The sequence below is a fragment of the Eretmochelys imbricata genome, chromosome 24 (genome assembly GCF_965152235.1).
Source record: "Eretmochelys imbricata isolate rEreImb1 chromosome 24, rEreImb1.hap1, whole genome shotgun sequence".
NCBI classification, from domain to species: domain Eukaryota; kingdom Metazoa; phylum Chordata; order Testudines; family Cheloniidae; genus Eretmochelys; species Eretmochelys imbricata.
In genome coordinates, this window is record NC_135595.1 from 20,397,983 (window position 1) to 20,413,339 (window position 15,357).

General features: G+C 62.7%; 1 protein-coding gene across 1 annotated transcript; it reads right to left on the reverse strand.

The window, feature by feature from the left end:
- Positions 1-10,297: 10,297 nt before the first annotated feature.
- On the reverse strand, positions 10,298-14,959 carry RPS19 (ribosomal protein S19). The gene is made up of 6 exons (XM_077841344.1): positions 14,867-14,959; positions 13,746-13,816; positions 13,397-13,497; positions 11,198-11,381; positions 10,921-10,975; positions 10,298-10,361 (listed from the first exon to the last, which is right to left on the reverse strand). The coding sequence occupies exons 2-6, from the start codon at positions 13,814-13,816 to the stop codon at positions 10,335-10,337; spliced, it is 438 nt and encodes a 145-aa protein (XP_077697470.1). The 5' UTR covers positions 14,867-14,959; the 3' UTR covers positions 10,298-10,334.
- Positions 14,960-15,357: the final 398 nt, after the last annotated feature.

Below are 15,357 nucleotides of genomic sequence, written 5' to 3' on the forward strand. Positions count from 1 at the left end.
CCCCCCACCCCGCTCCCCTGCCCCCTCCCCCCCGGGCCCCCGACCCCCCCACCCCGCCCCACTGCCCCTCCGCCCGGGCCCCCGGCCCCCCCACCCCGCCCCACTGCCCCCTCCCCCCGGGTCCCCCGCCCTCCCGACCCCCCCCACCCCGCCCCCACTGCCCCCTCCCCCCGGGTCCCCCGCCCCCCCACCCCGCCCCCACTGCCCCCTCCCCCCCGGGCCCCCCCGCCCCCCCACCCCGCCTCCCCTGCCCCCTCCCCCCCGGGCCCCCAGCCTCCCCACCCCGCCCCACTGCCCCCTCCTCCGGGGCCCCCCGTCCCCCCACCCCGCCCCACTGCCCCCTCCCCCCGGGCCCCCAGCCTCCCCACCCCGCCCCACTGCCCCTCCCTCCGGGGCCCCCCGCCCCCCCACTGCCCCCTCGCCCCGGGCCCCCGGTCCCCTCACCCCCGCCCACTGCCCCCTCCCACCCCGGCACCACGACAGCAAGTGCAATGGGCTGGCAGGCCGCCCCCCCACTGCTGGACTTGGGGGACCTGGGGGGCCTGTTCTGCCCCCAGGTAAAGGCCCCCCAGGGGGAAAGCGAAAGGGGCTCCTCAAAGCCAGAGCAGGGGGCGGGATCTGCTTTCAGGGGACCCAGGGGCTTCTCCAGACAAGGGGGGGAGGGGAGGGTCATTGGCACGAGTATGTGAAGAGGAGAAACTGAGGCACAAAGAGGGCTCAGGTCAAGTAGCGAGGCCTGGGGACAGAACCCAGGAGTCCTGGCTCCCCTGCCCCCTCCTACTCTAACCACTAGACCCCACACCCCTCCCAGAGCCAGAGAGAGAACCGAGGGCCCCCATCACCCCAGGCACTGCCCAGACCCCCACACTGAGCTCGGGACCCCCTTGTGCCAAGCACACGGCACTGTGGCTATTCACTGCCCCCCAGGGCCCATAGGGGGTGGATCGGGGCGGTGACTGAAGGGCCCAGGGTACGTTACAGCAGCCCCGATGTTCCTCTCATTTGCCCCAGGGGCCGGGCAGTGACACCAGGGAACCCGAAGCCACCTTTGTGCCCTGGCCCCCGGCCCGGTTCCAAGCGAGTGAGGATCGGGCCCGAGTGCCCACCTGCCAGGGGCACTGAGGCATCTCTGATCTCCCCCAACCCCCCCCCCAATCTCCCACGCCCTTCAGCACAGCTCTGAGCCTGGGGTGAGACCATCGCAGCCGCAGCAGCCCCCGGCTGGGCTCGTCCCTGGTGAAAGGGCCGCGGTAGGAGGCAGCGCCCGGCAGGGGCAGGCAACAGGAGCGAGGAGCAGAGCCGCGGCCCGCAGCGGGGTGCAAAGGCAGCATTCCCACGGCCGCTCGAGACGGCGAACAAGGCACCAAGTCCCGGCCTGTTCCCATGGGCGGCGTCCTCTGCGCCAGGCCACAGCTCCCACGCCAGCCGGGCTGGCAGAACCCGTTAGGTGGCTCAGGGCCCTGGGGCTAGCGCTTGACTCCCCACCCTGCACCCAGGGGCCCCTTTCTGCAGCCGCCGCCTCGCTGGGCCCTGCCGGAGGAACGGGCGGGGGGTTAGTGGGGCCTGGAGGGAGATGCGGCCCCCGAGCTCTGGCATGTCGAACAGCCCAGGCAAGGGAGTCGGATGCCGGGTGCCTGAGAGCAAATCCAGGAGCCCCAGAGGGGAACTCGGTCCCCAGCCGAACGCAACAGGGCCGCGGCCTCTCCACCGGGAACCGGCTCTTCCGCAGCTCAGCTGGGGAGAGCCCAGTGCCCCAGGACAGAGGCCCCTGTGCCATGAAAGCGGAGGCAGAAATCACCGCCCAAGGGCCAGCACTGGAGAAGAGAGCCCGGCGGGACCCAGCCAGCGACCCGCTGCCCCCCTGCCCGAGATCTGGGGGACCCGGCGGATCAGCAGCTGCCCGGGAGCTCCCAGCTGGGCCCAAAGGGCGAATGACATCCCAGGCTGTACAAAGGGGGGGTCTCCAGTGGGAGCAGGGAGGGGATTTTCCCTCTGGAGCTGGCCCGGGGGGGGCGCCGCTGCTGGGCCCTGGGTCCGGCTCCGGGGCACACAGTCAGTCGGGGAGGGGTCCGAGCAGAGCCCCGAGGGCGATTCGAGGGTTCGAAGCCCCCTGCCGCCGAGCAAGACACGAGGAGCTTCCACTGTTCAGCTGGGCCCCAGGCAGGCCGTCCCCACGTGCGGAGCGAAGGTCTCCGAGCCCAGCCCAGCCGCCTTGGGCTGGACCCTGGACTCCCGGCACCCCAGCCCCGCCCCGCACGCTGCAAGTGCAATGGGTCAGCCCCAGGCCCTGAGCGAGGCCCGTGGGTCGCAGGCCGTCGTAGCCTCTGAACCGGGGCCAGGGATCACAAGGCAGCTCGGGGATGCAGCGCCTTGTCCCCCCAGCCCCAGCCTCGCGCCAGTTTCAATGATTTTGGTCATTTATTTCGAAATATCGATCAGCAAGCATGGCCGTAACCATACAGACCAAAAAAAGAATGATTCTGGTCTTTTTTTTTTTGTCGTTTTGATAGATAAGATTCCTTACGAGGCATTTTAAACACAGAACTTTGAGTAATTCACTTGAACGACACAACAGACCCATACCCCTCAAAAGCAGGGCAAAGGCCGGGGGGGAGTCGGGGTAACGGAGGAGCTGAGGGAGACAGAAGGAGCCTGGGAGTGAACCTGGAGGCTGCTGGGGTGGAGGTTTTTCTTTGGGGGGGGGATTGTTAGGGAGTTGGGGAGCCTCCCCCATGCAGACCCTGCCTGACCCCAAGCCTCTCCCGTTCAGTCAGGCACCTTTGCCCCTGTCCCGCACCCCCCATCCCGATGGGTCTCCGCAGCCCCCCTCCCGCGTCCCCAGGCTCAATGCTGGCCCGCCACTAGCTCCTGAGCCCCAGTCTGTGACCCCCTGCACAGAGTGTGCCCCACTCTGTCCTCACCTGGCTCCGCGGGCAGGGGGCTGTGGCGAGCTCTGCTCCTGGGGCAATTCTGCAGCCCCGGGCATGGGCAGATGCTTTCCCCCACCCCACGGAAAGACATTTCTGCCCCAGAGGAGCTGCAGTTCCGCCGCCTTCCCAGCAGGGGCCGCTGTGGCGCCAGAGCGTTCCTGCCGGGGGCGGTCCTGGGGCCCTAGCGGCCTCTGGTGGCACAAGGCGGCACTGCAGCGCTTCTGGGCTCAGCTGCTTGCGGGGCGGGGCGGATGAATTCTGCGGGTCCGCAGACGTGCAGGACCCCGCAGGGATAGGGGCTGGAGCCCGGGCTCTCAAGCGGGGGGTCGGGACCCCTCGGGGGGTCGCGAGGTTCTTATATGGGGGTTCGCGAGCTGTCAGCCTCCAGCCCAAACCCCGCTTTGCCTCCAGCATTTATAACGGGGTTGAATATATTAAAAAGTGATTTTAATTAATAAGGGGGGGGTTGCACTCAGCGGTTTGCTGTGTGAACGGGGTCACCAGGACAAAAGTGTGAGACCCACTGGGGTAGAGGGACCGCTGGTCCCCTGGACGCAGCTCCGGTGTGTCCGGATTGGCCCAGCATCCCGGCGTCCACCCAAGGGAGCCCGGGGAAGGAGGTCTCCGAGGAAAAGCGGGTGCTCTCAGCGTCCCTCCCGGGTTGGGACTGGCCCCATTTCCCCAGGGAGGAGCTGGCCAGGACCATGCCAGGTCCTCCACCCGTGGACACTGGCCACGAGCCAAGCCGGAGGCAGAAAGGGATGGGGGATGTGGAGGGAGGTTCGGGTGCCTTCGAAGAGCTGGCTGCAACTCCCTGCTGCCCCACACTCCTGCCACCGCTGCTGCGTGCCTCAGTTTCCCCCCCTGTGGTCCCAGAGGGGTGCTGACTCCATGGAACTGTGTCTCTTGGGGGCCCACTGATGATCTGGCCCCCAAAGTCCAGGCTGATTAAAAATCAAAAGGAGCAGGGGAGGGTTGGAGATCTCCCCTCTGCACGGAGCTGGGGCTGGGTTTCTGCTGCTTTCTGTTTCCCTCACCAGGATTTAACTCCCACTTGTTACAGGTGCCTTTTGCCTCTCACTGCTTCTCTTGCTTTGCGGTTTAGCCACGGTGGCTCTTCTTTGGTTCTTCTATTATCTTTTAAATTTGGGGGATACATTTAAGTTGAGCCTCTATTATGGTGTCCCTAAAAAGTCCCCACGTGGCTTGCAGCGATTTCACGTTTGGTGCTGTACCCTTTCATCTCTGTTTCGCTAACCTCCCCATTTCTGTGTCGTTCCCCTTTCGGAAATTAAATGCTGCCATGTCGGGCTGCTGAGATGTTTTCCCTGCCACAGGGATGTTAAATTTAATTATATGATGGTCACTATTACCAAGGGGTCCAGCTCTAGACACCTCTTGGACCTGATCCCGTGCTCCACGTAGCACTAAATCAAGAATTGCCTCCCTTCTGGTGGCTTCCAGGACCAGCTGCTCCACGAAGCCGCCATCTAAGGTGTCAGGAAACTTTATCTCTGCATCTCGTCCTGAGGTGACCTGGACCCAGTCAATATGGGGAGAGTTGAAATCCCCCATTATTACTGAGTTTCTTATTTTAATAGCCTCTGTAATCTCCCTGAGCATTTCACAGTCACGGTCACCATCCTGGCCAGGTGGTCGGTAATATCGCCCTATATCGCTGTAGTCCTCTTCGAGCATGGAATCACTATCCAGAGATATTCTGTAGGACAGTTTGGTTCATTTAAAATTTTTACTTTCATATTTGATTCAGCGCTTTCTTTCACATCTAATGCCACCCCCACCCAGCACGACCTGATAGATTTTGTACCCTGGTGTTACTGTGTCCCATTGATTATCCTCATTCCCCCAAGTTTCTGTGATGCCTGTTAGATCAATCTCCCCGTTTAATACGAGGCACTCGAGCTCACCCATCTTAGGATTTAGACTCCTAGCATTGGTATAGAAGCACTTTAAAAACTTGGCTCCTTTTAGCTGGCTGCCATTACCCGATGTCATTGAATGGGACTCTTCTTTCTTTGATTGTTTCTGATCAGACCCCGCCTGCATTTTATCATTTTCCATCCTCCGCTCCTCACTAGGACATATGGATAAGGGACGGCTCTGTCCGAACCACGTGCTCCTCCGCGCCTCTCGGCTTCCCCCAGCCCTTCGTTTAAAAACTGCTCTGTGACCTTTTTAATGGGCAGCACCAGCAATCTGGTTCCAATCTGGTTTCGGTGGAGCCCGTCCTTCCTGTACAGCCTCCCCCTTTCCCAAAAGTTTCCCCAGCTCCCAATCAATCTAACCCCCTCCTCCCTACCCCATTGTCTCAGCCACGCCTTGAGACCCTGCAGCTCTGCCTGTCTCCCTGGCCCTGCGCGTGGAACTGGGAGCGTCTCAGAGAATGCCACCACGGAGGGCCTGGACTTCAACCTCTTACCTAGCAGCCTAAATTTGGCCTCCAGGACGTCTCTCCTACCCTTCCCTACGTCACTGGTACCTACATGAACCACGACCACGGGCTCCTCCCCGGCACTGCGCAAGAAAGTCTATCTAGATATCTCAAGAGATCCGCAATCTTTGCACCGGGCAGACAAGTCACCATGAGGGTCTCCCAGTCATCACAAACCCAGCGATCTGTGTTTCTAATGATCGAATCGCCCATTACTAACACCGGCCTTTTCCTAATAACTGGAGTCCCCTCCCCCAGAGGGGTAACCTCAGTGCGAGAGGATACCACAGCATCATCTGGATCCCAACTATGGGGCCATTTCCCTCTGCTCCAGTTGGATGTTCTCCTTCCCTGAGACTTTCATCCTCCTCAACAGCACAGAGGCTGTCGGACCGGGGGGTGGGACCACTCTACTGTGTCCCGGAAAGTCTCATCTCTGTACCTCTCTGTCTGCCTCAGCTCCTCCAGCTCAGCAAAGCCCGTACACGGTCTCTGAGGGCCAGGAGCTCCTTGCACCGAATGCACCCGTAGGGCAGGCAATCGGACACGCTGCCTTGGGTGCAATAAACTGGGTAGCCCCCCGCTGCTGCTGGACGTCTGCCTGCTTTCTCTTTTCACTCCTGCAGCACCTTCCTTTGTTGTTATCGGGGGGTGTTTGGGGCTTTAAGTTTAAGGTAGTTTAAGGAATGGTCAACGTATCTAGACCCCCTCACACCCCCCCGTTAACTCCCTCGCAAAAGTCCCGTTAGCCGCTCTTGTTGGCTAGCTCCTCTGGTCGCTTAGAAGCGGGCTTTGTAAAGCCCTGGTCTGCCTGAGTAGCCCCCCGTTAAGGGTTGATGGGGGCTAAAGGGCTTCAGGTCAAAGCCTTGTCAAGAAGCTCTCGGCCTTGCCTAGCAGGCCGCTAGGCTCAGCGCTCACACGGGCCCCCAAACCACCAGACCACACGGTACAGTTCAGTCTGCCGTGCCGCGGGGGCTGTTTCGCTCTCAGCCCGGTTCCCCGGGCAGATCTACAGCAGGGGGCCTACCAGGTACGTCAGGCTCCTAGCAGCTGGGGCTGAGGAGGCGCGGGAGCAAGGGACTGGAGGAGTCTGAGTGTAACAAACTGAGGGGTGAGGGCGTCTGTCCGAGCCCAGCTGAGCGGCCAGAGACCGAGCAGCCCCCAGCGGCCACCCTGCACCAGCGCCAGGAAACCGGACTCCCCCCCTCCCCCCCTGCTCCCAGCCTCCACGTCCCGCCCTGTCATTTACCCGGCCGGCCGCACTCCACGCTTGGGGCAGCTACGATGCTCCGGGGCACAGAAAATCCACCCGCCCCTGGGCTGGAGCGAGACCGACCTCCCCCGGCGTAGACGCAGCTGGGTCGAGGGGAGGATGCGCCCTTTGCAAGGTCCCCGGGGCACGGCCTCTCCCTCCATGTCCGTGCGGTGCCCGGCCCCAGGGGGCACTGATCTCGGCTGGGCCAGTGGCTGATGAGTTAGGTTAACGATGGCAGCTGGGAGACTGTATTGGCAAGCGGCTGGGCGCCGAGGTTTCTGCCCCCGTAGCCGGCTGATGGAGATGGTTGTGTCCCGGGGTCCCAGGCTCGGGTCTCTGGCCCGGCTCCAGATGAAGCCAGGCGGGACTCTGGGGCAGCGTCTCCCCGCAGGGCACTTGTCATCAGGGCCAGGAGCCTGCCCAGCTTTGGAGCCTCCTGGGTCCGACCTCGGAGCTTTCAGCCCCCTGGTTGCCCCAGGACCCCCCTCAGCGAGTCCCCATGGCTGGGACCCCTGGAGAGCCTCATGCGCCCCCAAAGGGCCCTGCCCCCCACTCCGCAGCCAGCAGCGACTCCCAGCCAGCGAGTGACACAGGCGGGTTATTAGTCACTGGGAACAAGGCATACAACAGAGCACAGGGACCTGCAGCAAAGTCCAGCTGGGGGGACCCAGAGCCCAGCGCTCCCCTGAGTCCCAAAAATGGAGACTGACTCGCTTCCCAAAGCCCAGCCTTAGCCATAACCCACTGCCCCCCTCTGGCCTTTGGCTGCTTCCTGGGCAAACTGGTCACCTGGCCTCCACCTCGCCCCCTCGTCTCCAACGCTCCGGCTGGCTCCTAGCAGGGGACGGGCTCCGGCCGTCGGGTGCCAGGCTGCAGTGTCGGCCAGCTGGTCTCTGTGCCCAGGCAGCCTGTCAGTGTCCCACCTGCCCTCCAGAGGCCTCTGCACCAATCACACCCCCTGATCCCTCCACCGAGATACTGGAATAACACAGGGGAAACTGGGCACACACTATTCAGACACAGTGCTAAGAACATTCGCACTTTGTCACAGGTTGAAAGGGGAGGGCAATGAAGGAACGGGGGGCTGAGGCTCAGGGCTGCAACCGTCTCAGTGAAGCCATGATTCACGACAGCAGCATCCTGCCTGTCTCTAGACCCGACCGGCCATGGGAGCTGCGCCCCGGCTCTGAAACAGGGAGCAAAACCCCAGGCCTGGGAGGAGGCTCAGTGGGCTCAGCTCCCGGCCCCCTGCACTCCTGGCACGGGGAGATGGGCAGAGAGCAGCCGCGCGGCCCAGGCAGGGAAAGCGACCTGGACACAGGGAGCCAGCGTTGCTCCTCACTTCCCCTCAGGGAGCACAGGGGAACCCTGGCTGGGAGCAGTATCCGTATGTCACCCCCCACCCATGTTCCTCTGGGAGGGAGCAGGGGGGAACCCCCCCGTGCTCTGCTGCCAGCTGGGAGCAGCTTCTGACTACGCCGGCAGGGCAGCCCCCTGGTGCCCCAACCACAGCACCCCTGGGTGGTCACCCAGGTGGGCCAATCCTGGGCCCTTCTGTCTAAAACCGAGCCTCACACAGCCTGAGCCCCTTTACCAGCGAGGGCAGACGGGCAGTTCCCCCTGGGGCATCTCCATCACTGACCGGTGGAAAATCAAGACGCCTGCGGCCCCGTTTGGCCAGCAGAGGTTGCTTCGGGAACCCAAGCGGACGAGTGCGGGGGGTGGACGGCGGATCTGGGCTCTGAGCAGCGGGAGGCCACCAGGGGCTCTTCCATGGATGGGTACATGGAGCCCCAAACCGCTTTGCAATCTTTGCCAGGGGACCCCTGAACTGCACAGAGCCAGCCCGGCTCGGCCGCTAGCCCGGCGGCCGTAACATAGGGAGAAGACTGGCTCTAGTCCGGGGCGAAGTGGTGGTGGTGGACAGGGCTCTCAGCAGTAGGGAAGGGCTTCTGGCCATTGTCCGGCCCCCGGGGCAGCTTTACCCTGGCGCCCGGCTTCCTCTGCACGCCACCAATCCAGACCAGGGGACAGCCAGGCTGGAAGGGACCTCGAGAGGTCACCATGTCCAGCCCTAGACCAGCCCTGACTGGGGTTCATCCAACTTGCTCTTAAAACCCCGCTGGGGACGGGGACTAGGGCACCCGCTCCAGCCCTGGAAGGCTCTCCCCAATATCCAACTGAAACCACCTTTGCTCCAGAAGACGCCAGATCCTCGCGGGGGCCACAGAGAACAATTGCTCAAAGCCCGTTGTTCAAAGACCCATCAGCTCCCCACCATCTGCTGCAGGCTGAACACACCCTGTTCTTCCCACGGCTCCTCCGAGGGCCGGCGGCCGCAACCTCCCGCATGTGTGGGGCTTCGCCAACGTAGCCACATCTTGGAGCCCAAAACCAGACCCGCTGATCCCGTGCAGCATAGAGCAGGCTAGTTACCTCCTGCACCTTACGTCCACTGCCCTGCTCATCCAAGCGCGGCACTCCCCCTCCCCAGCCCCCCAAACGATTTTACTCCTTACAGACAAGGAAGCCAGCAGCCGGAGGGGAGAGGAACACAGCCGCTGCTCTCTCCAAACTGCCACTGTCCCCTGAGCGCATTAGGCTCTGCCCCTGCCCAGCGAAAGCCCCATTTCCTTGGGGGCTGATTTCCCCCTTTCGGGATCTCCTCTAGGGAAGGGGCGAGAGGTGGGGAGAGTCGGCAGCTCTTGCGAGTGCCAGGAAGATCACAGCCCATTAAAAACTAATCCCAGACCATTTCTCCCAACCCCCCCCCCAGCCCTGAAATATCACCCAGTGGATCACACGCCGGCCTCGTCCCCACGCTGCCAGCCCCTGCTTCACAAAACCCGGCCCATCTCCACAGAACCCAGGACAGGAGCGAGGAACCCGCCTCCAGCCTCTCGGGATAAGCTACGTTTCCGCTAGCCCAGGAGCTGGGCGGGGGGAAGAGATTACAACCCGGAGGGTGGCGGGACTCGGACAGCAGGTTTCTATGTCTGGATCTGGCACAAACCAGGCAATCTTTGGGCACGGCCCCCAGGCCGTGCCAGCCCCCCTCCTCTCCCCATCATGCCCTTTGCAATGCTACGTTCTCCGCAGGGCAGCACCAGATTAATAGAGCCAGGAATGCCAGAGGCAGATGTGCAGCCAAGTACCCGGGGCACGCTGGGGTTTCCACGCTGCCCCCGAAGAGGCCGAGGCGGCGACAGCAGCCTAGACCCACCCAAGCCCCCTGCTGCGGGGAGGCCCTCCCGTCCAGGCTCCCCAGTCTACTACACAGCCCTGCTCAGGGCTGGTGGGGGCACACTCTGCAGACCCCCAAAATGGTCACATGTCCCCCCCACCCACCAGAAAACGAGCTGGGACCCCCCCCACCCTCACCACCCAGGGCCACCGACTGATGGGAAGAAGGGGACCAACTTTTGGCCACCTAAGGGGCTTCAAACAAGTGCCCAGAGGTAAAAGACTGCAGCTAAATTCCCACCCCGCCCCAGAGTTGGGTTGGACCCATCGCCCAACAGAAAGCTCCAGGTCTCCTTTGCTGATGCTCCCCAGCTCGGAGGGTCGCTGCAGAACGGGCCGGCTGTGAAGCCCACGTCGTGCCCAGCTGCCCGGCCACCCGGGGGCAAGGGGAGCCTCACAAAGGAACAGGCGCAGGCGTGAAACAGGAACCGGGTTTTATTATCTGACGCTCATTTTAATGTTTCTTGTTTGCAGCTGCCACCTGGAAGAGAGGAGAGGCGGATGAGAGCTGTGCCGGAGAGGGCAGCGGCGGTAAGACGGCCTAGATGCAACCCCCGCCCCCAGCCCCGCATGCAAAGCCGACAGGTTGTGCCGGCCACACGGCCACTTTGAGCAGACCCCCCCAGGGAGTGGAGCCCAGCAGCCCGGGACAGGTTTTGCTGACGGTCTGAGAGAGCAGCTTTGCTCCTTTCTAGGCACTTGGCCTTCGTGGGCGCTGGGCTGGAGCCAGGGGGTGTTATGGGCCAGGCCAGCGAAGGGGTCGGGTTAAGTTCTGTGCTGGAAGCGCTCGGCCCCTGCGGGAGAGGCAAGCAAGCGAGCAATGGGCATGCTCAACAGAATGTGGCCAGGGCTGCTAGCTGGCAGCGGCTGGCTCTTTCCTGGGCGTGGGGGCAGGCAGAACGTCCCTTGCCACGCTGCCATGGGCTGAACTAAAACCCGCTCGCTGCGCCGTGGGGGCCAGCCACTATCAGTGACCCTGAACCCACAGGTGGGGTCTTCCGGGCCCTACCCAGCACACAGGGATGGGAACACAGCAGTACCTGGCCGGCGATTCTGTCGAGATCTCTCTGTCCCTGGGGGGTGAGTTTGCGACCTCTGGAAGGAAAAGGGGAAGGGTAAAGAACAACGCTCTTCCAGCGCCCTGGCCCCCGGCTGGGCTGCAGCCTGTGCCCACCACGCAGCGTTCAGATTGGGCTCCGACGCCCGGCGCGCTCAGTGTAAACCCCAGCCAGGCTGCTCTGAAACCCGCCCCTCCTCCCGCCCAGCAGCGACGTCCATCCCTATCACGAGCGGCCAGCCAAGCCCCTTGACACTCACCCGTCCTGATCCTTCTCCACCATTTTCAGCCCCTCCAGGGCCTGCAGCACCCGCCTGGCCACGCTCTTGGAGCCGCGGCTGAAGTGGCTGGGCATGACGCCATTGCGCTGGCGGCCCCCGTAGATCTTGGTCATGGACCCGACGCCGGCCCCGCCGCGGAGGTACAGGTGCCGGGCTGTGGAAGCTGTGGAACCGCAGGCGGAGCCCATTAACCTGGCATTTCGGTGGCGGCTTCCAAGCCAAAGCATTAACCCCCCACCGCAGCAACTCTGCCCCAGCAGACCTGGCGGGGGAGGGAAGGCGCCAGGGATCGGCCCAGCTTGGATGTGACCAGGAGACTTGGGGCTCGGTTTGCCAGCTAGGAAGATGGAGGTGCCGGTGGCACTGGGCAGGGCAGAGTTCTTCCTGCTGCCACCCGCTCTGCTCACAGCTGCTCGGGGTTCCCTGCACAACTCCCCCTGCCTGTGGGGCTGGTGAAATCAGAGCACAGTCCCAGGCAGCGAGGAAGCGGGCCAACCCCTCACTAAAAAACCCAGGGCAAGGGGGGCTGGGATCAGAGCCCGAACATTTCTCTAGGTCAGTGCTGGAGGGTTTGGGGCGCGGGACGCGTTCAAGGGCCTCTCGCCAGCCAGACGAGGCTCCCGGGCAGGAAAGGCTGCAACGCAGAGCTGAATTCAGAGCCCGTTCCTTGGCCCTATGCGGCGCGTTAACGAGCCAACCCAAGAGTCACAAACAAGGCCCGGCGTCGGGAGGGAGGAGAGCGCTGCCAGAGGCCCTCAGACAGCACCGGGAGATGGACAGAGGAACCATGGTGGCCATGCCCATGGATCAGAGGCGCAAGGCCCCAGTCCCTCACTAGCAACGCAGGGTGTTAGGCCTGCACATGCACGCTGATGGCATCTCAGGGCATCTCCTCCAACCCCCCAGCTCTCACCCCCAGCAGCGTGGCTCTCTGGCTTTCAGGGATCTAACGCAACACGCTACTTTTAAGTGCCTAGCACTCAAACTGCGTATTTGTTAGGCGTTCGCTAGCTGAGGCTAACGGCCGCTCCACAGAACACCCTGTTAGGATATAGATAGTCAGGCCTGTCTGTAAAGGCCTAGACGCTAAGAATTTAGGTATATTCTTATAACTTAGCTAGTTCTAGAGGTATAAAAGAAAATCAAAATCACTGTCTGCCGGTGTAAGGTCCTTCTCTTACTGTGACAGTCTGAGGCCCTGTTGTTAGGCTAAGGCCACTGGCTAAGCAACAGACGCAGCCATAAGCTCGGAAGCGACAGGTCACATCCTCACATCCCAAACTAGTCACACTGAAAGAAGGTGCCATTGGGCTATTAGGATACAATCCTGTCCTGATAATGCCTATCGCCTCCAGAGAAAGGGAAGTGCCTAGAAGATGTAAAAGGAAACTTAGTTTGATAGCATCCTGTCTGGCAAGAACTCATTTATCAATAGCTGGGATGTGAAATCCTCATTTCTGTGTTTGTTCTATCACTGTAGTGCCCATTGTTCGTCTGTATAATCTCTGTCTGGTTCTGTGATGGTTTCTGTCTTGTGTATTATTTTGCTGGGTGTAAACTAATTAAGGTGGTGGGATATAATTGGTTAAATAATCATGTTACAATATGTTAGGATTGGTTAGTGAAATTTCAGGAAAATGATAGGTTAAGGTAGAGCTAAGCAGAACTCAAGTTTTACTATATAATCTGCAGTCAATCAGGAAGTGGGGGGGGGGGGTGGGTGTGTGGGGGGGAAATGGGAACAAGGAATGGGGTTGGGGAAATTAGAATCATGTCCTGCTATGGGCAGGAATGGGAACAGGGACACAGATGTAAGGCTCTGTGGTGTCAGAGCTGGGAAGGGGGACACTAAGGAAGGAAACTGGAATCATGCTTGCTGGAAGTTCACCCCAATAAACATCGAATTGTTTGCACCTTTGGACTTCGGGTATTGTTGCTCTCTGTTCATGCGAGAAGAACCAGGGAAGTAAGTGGGTGAAGGAATAAGCCCCCAACACACACCCTCGGGGCACAACGCAGAAGCAGAAGCCCCTGAGAAGACACTGCAGCGAGAGCGCGCCGGCCAGCGTGGGAGGGAAGTGGGCTGTGACTCCCCAGCTCGTTCAGGGGTCACTGCTCTGCTGGCTCTGGGGAGGCAGACACACCCCTCACTGCTATGGGCAGGGCTGGGATTCTTACCTGCTCTGGTATAGAACCAGTTCTCATCGTACGGGGCCAACTCCTTGTGCTTGGCCAGCTTGACCGTATCCACCCAGTCAGGCACCTTCAGCTTTCCTGACCTGAAAACAAGCCAGGGACAAGTCAGCAGCAGCTCCCGAGCAGCCCAGACAGGGGTAACGCTGCACGTACATGCAACACCGGGCAGGCCTGCAGAGGAGACTTCCCAGGGGCCCGTTCAAAAGAGGCATTTGGGGAGAGGAAATGTATCCCGGCCAGATCTGCGGCAGCTGCACTTGACCAGCCCTCCCTGGTCCGAATGAGCCTCGTCCTACCGCTTCACCTACCCCCCAGGAAAGGGCAAACTCACTTCTTGAGGAAGGCAGCCAGGGCCCTGACGAACTCCTGCTGGTTGACGTCTTTCACCGTGACACCAGGCATCTGCAAGATAGGAGAGCCCTGCTTAGCACCGCCTGGGGCCCCTGAACGCGCAGGGGATGCGCGGCACCCACACACAGGACCCCCGGCTTTCCCCAGGCTTGTCGAGTGCCACCCACTGGGGAGCCGGGTTTAGCCGGACGGCTGAGCTGGCCCTGCTGGGATGCAAACTGGGAGCTAAGGGCCCAGACGCAGGAGCAACCCCGGGACAAGGGGATCGGAGGTCTCCGTCCAGCCCACGCTGGGCCTCCCGGACCAGCCTGGATGTATCATGGGGGCAGCCGGGTCCCGCCCTGCCAGGCGCTGCAGAAACCCAGGGTTACGGTAGGAGCTGGGGGGGAGCAGGGTCTGTGTTACTGGTACCCCCACGGGGCAGCGGCCGGAGGAGCAGACGGGACGAATCCGGATAAGCTCAGCCCGGGGGGGAGCAGGGTCTGTGTTACTGGTACCCCCCACGGGGCAGCGGCCGGAGGAGCAGACGGGACGAATCCGGATAAGCTCAGCCCCGGCGCAGACTGATTCTGCCCAGGCAGCCGCACACCCTGGCCACCCCCCACCACGGGGGGGCCCGTCAGGCACCACGGCCCCGGGGCCAGCCCTGCTCCGGCCTCAAGGGACAGCCCCTCCCCCCTCCGGGCAAGGGGCAGGCGGGAAAAGGCTGCAGCATGGCCCATAGGGCGGATCAGAGTCTCCCCCCCCCACCCCCGACACGGGAGCCCCTCCCCTCACTCGTCCTCCCCCCCCCACCCCCGACACGGGAGCCCCCCCCCCACTCCTCCTCCACCTCCCCCTCCCACCCCCGACACGGGAGCCCCCCCCACTCCTCCTCCACCTCCCCCTCCCACCCCCGACACGGGAGCCCCCCCCCACTCCTCCTCCCCCTCCCACCCCCGACACGGGAGCCCCCCCACCCCACCCCCGACATGGGCCCCCCTCACTCCTCCTCCCCCCCGTCACGGGGCCGCCCCCCCCGGCACAGGCAGGGACCGGTCAGGCGGGCTCGGCGGGGGGGGGGGGGGACCCTGGCCGGGCCCAGCCCCCCCCGCTCCTCACCTCGCTGCTGGCTCCGCGCTGCCGGGCTCGGAAAGGGCCGTACGGGGCCGCCCGCCCTCAGAACACGGGGCCCCAGATCCCGCGAGAGCCGCGGGCCCAATCGCGCCCCGCGAGAGCTGCTCCCGGCCAATCGCCGCCGAGCGGGACGGGGGAGGGCGGGGCCCGCCGAGCGGAAGTCAGGGGGCGGGGAAATCAGCGCGGGGCGGAAGTTGGGCTTGTCCGGGGCTGCGGGGCGGAAGTGTGACGTCACCACTCGACATGTGATGTAACCGCACCGAATCGCAGTCCCATGACGTATCAGCATCCACATGTGACGTCAGCGCGTTTGATCACAGTCTTGCGACGTCACAGCGACTCATGGTGACATCATCTCACCTAATCGGTCTCATTGTGACATCACAGCGACTCGTTGCCACGCTGCCGAGTTTTGCGATTGCAGGAGCCCCCCCACCCCCCCTGTGCCCCCCACCCCTCCCCCACCACCTGGGCCA

What these genes read in the sequence shown, in the direction of transcription:
- RPS19 (XM_077841344.1), bottom strand. Translation starts at nt 13,816, where the DNA reads ATGCCTGGTGTCACGGTGAAAGACGTCAACCAGCAGGAGTTCGTCAGG. An exon ending in CTGGCTGCCTTCCTCAAGAA is followed by an intron (nt 13,498 to 13,745) that starts GTGAGTTTGCCC and finishes GCTTGTTTTCAG; the next exon opens with GTCAGGAAAGCTGAAGGTGC. An exon ending in GTGGAGAAGGATCAGGACGG is followed by an intron (nt 10,976 to 11,197) that starts GTGAGTGTCAAG and finishes TTTTCCTTCCAG; the next exon opens with AGGTCGCAAACTCACCCCCC.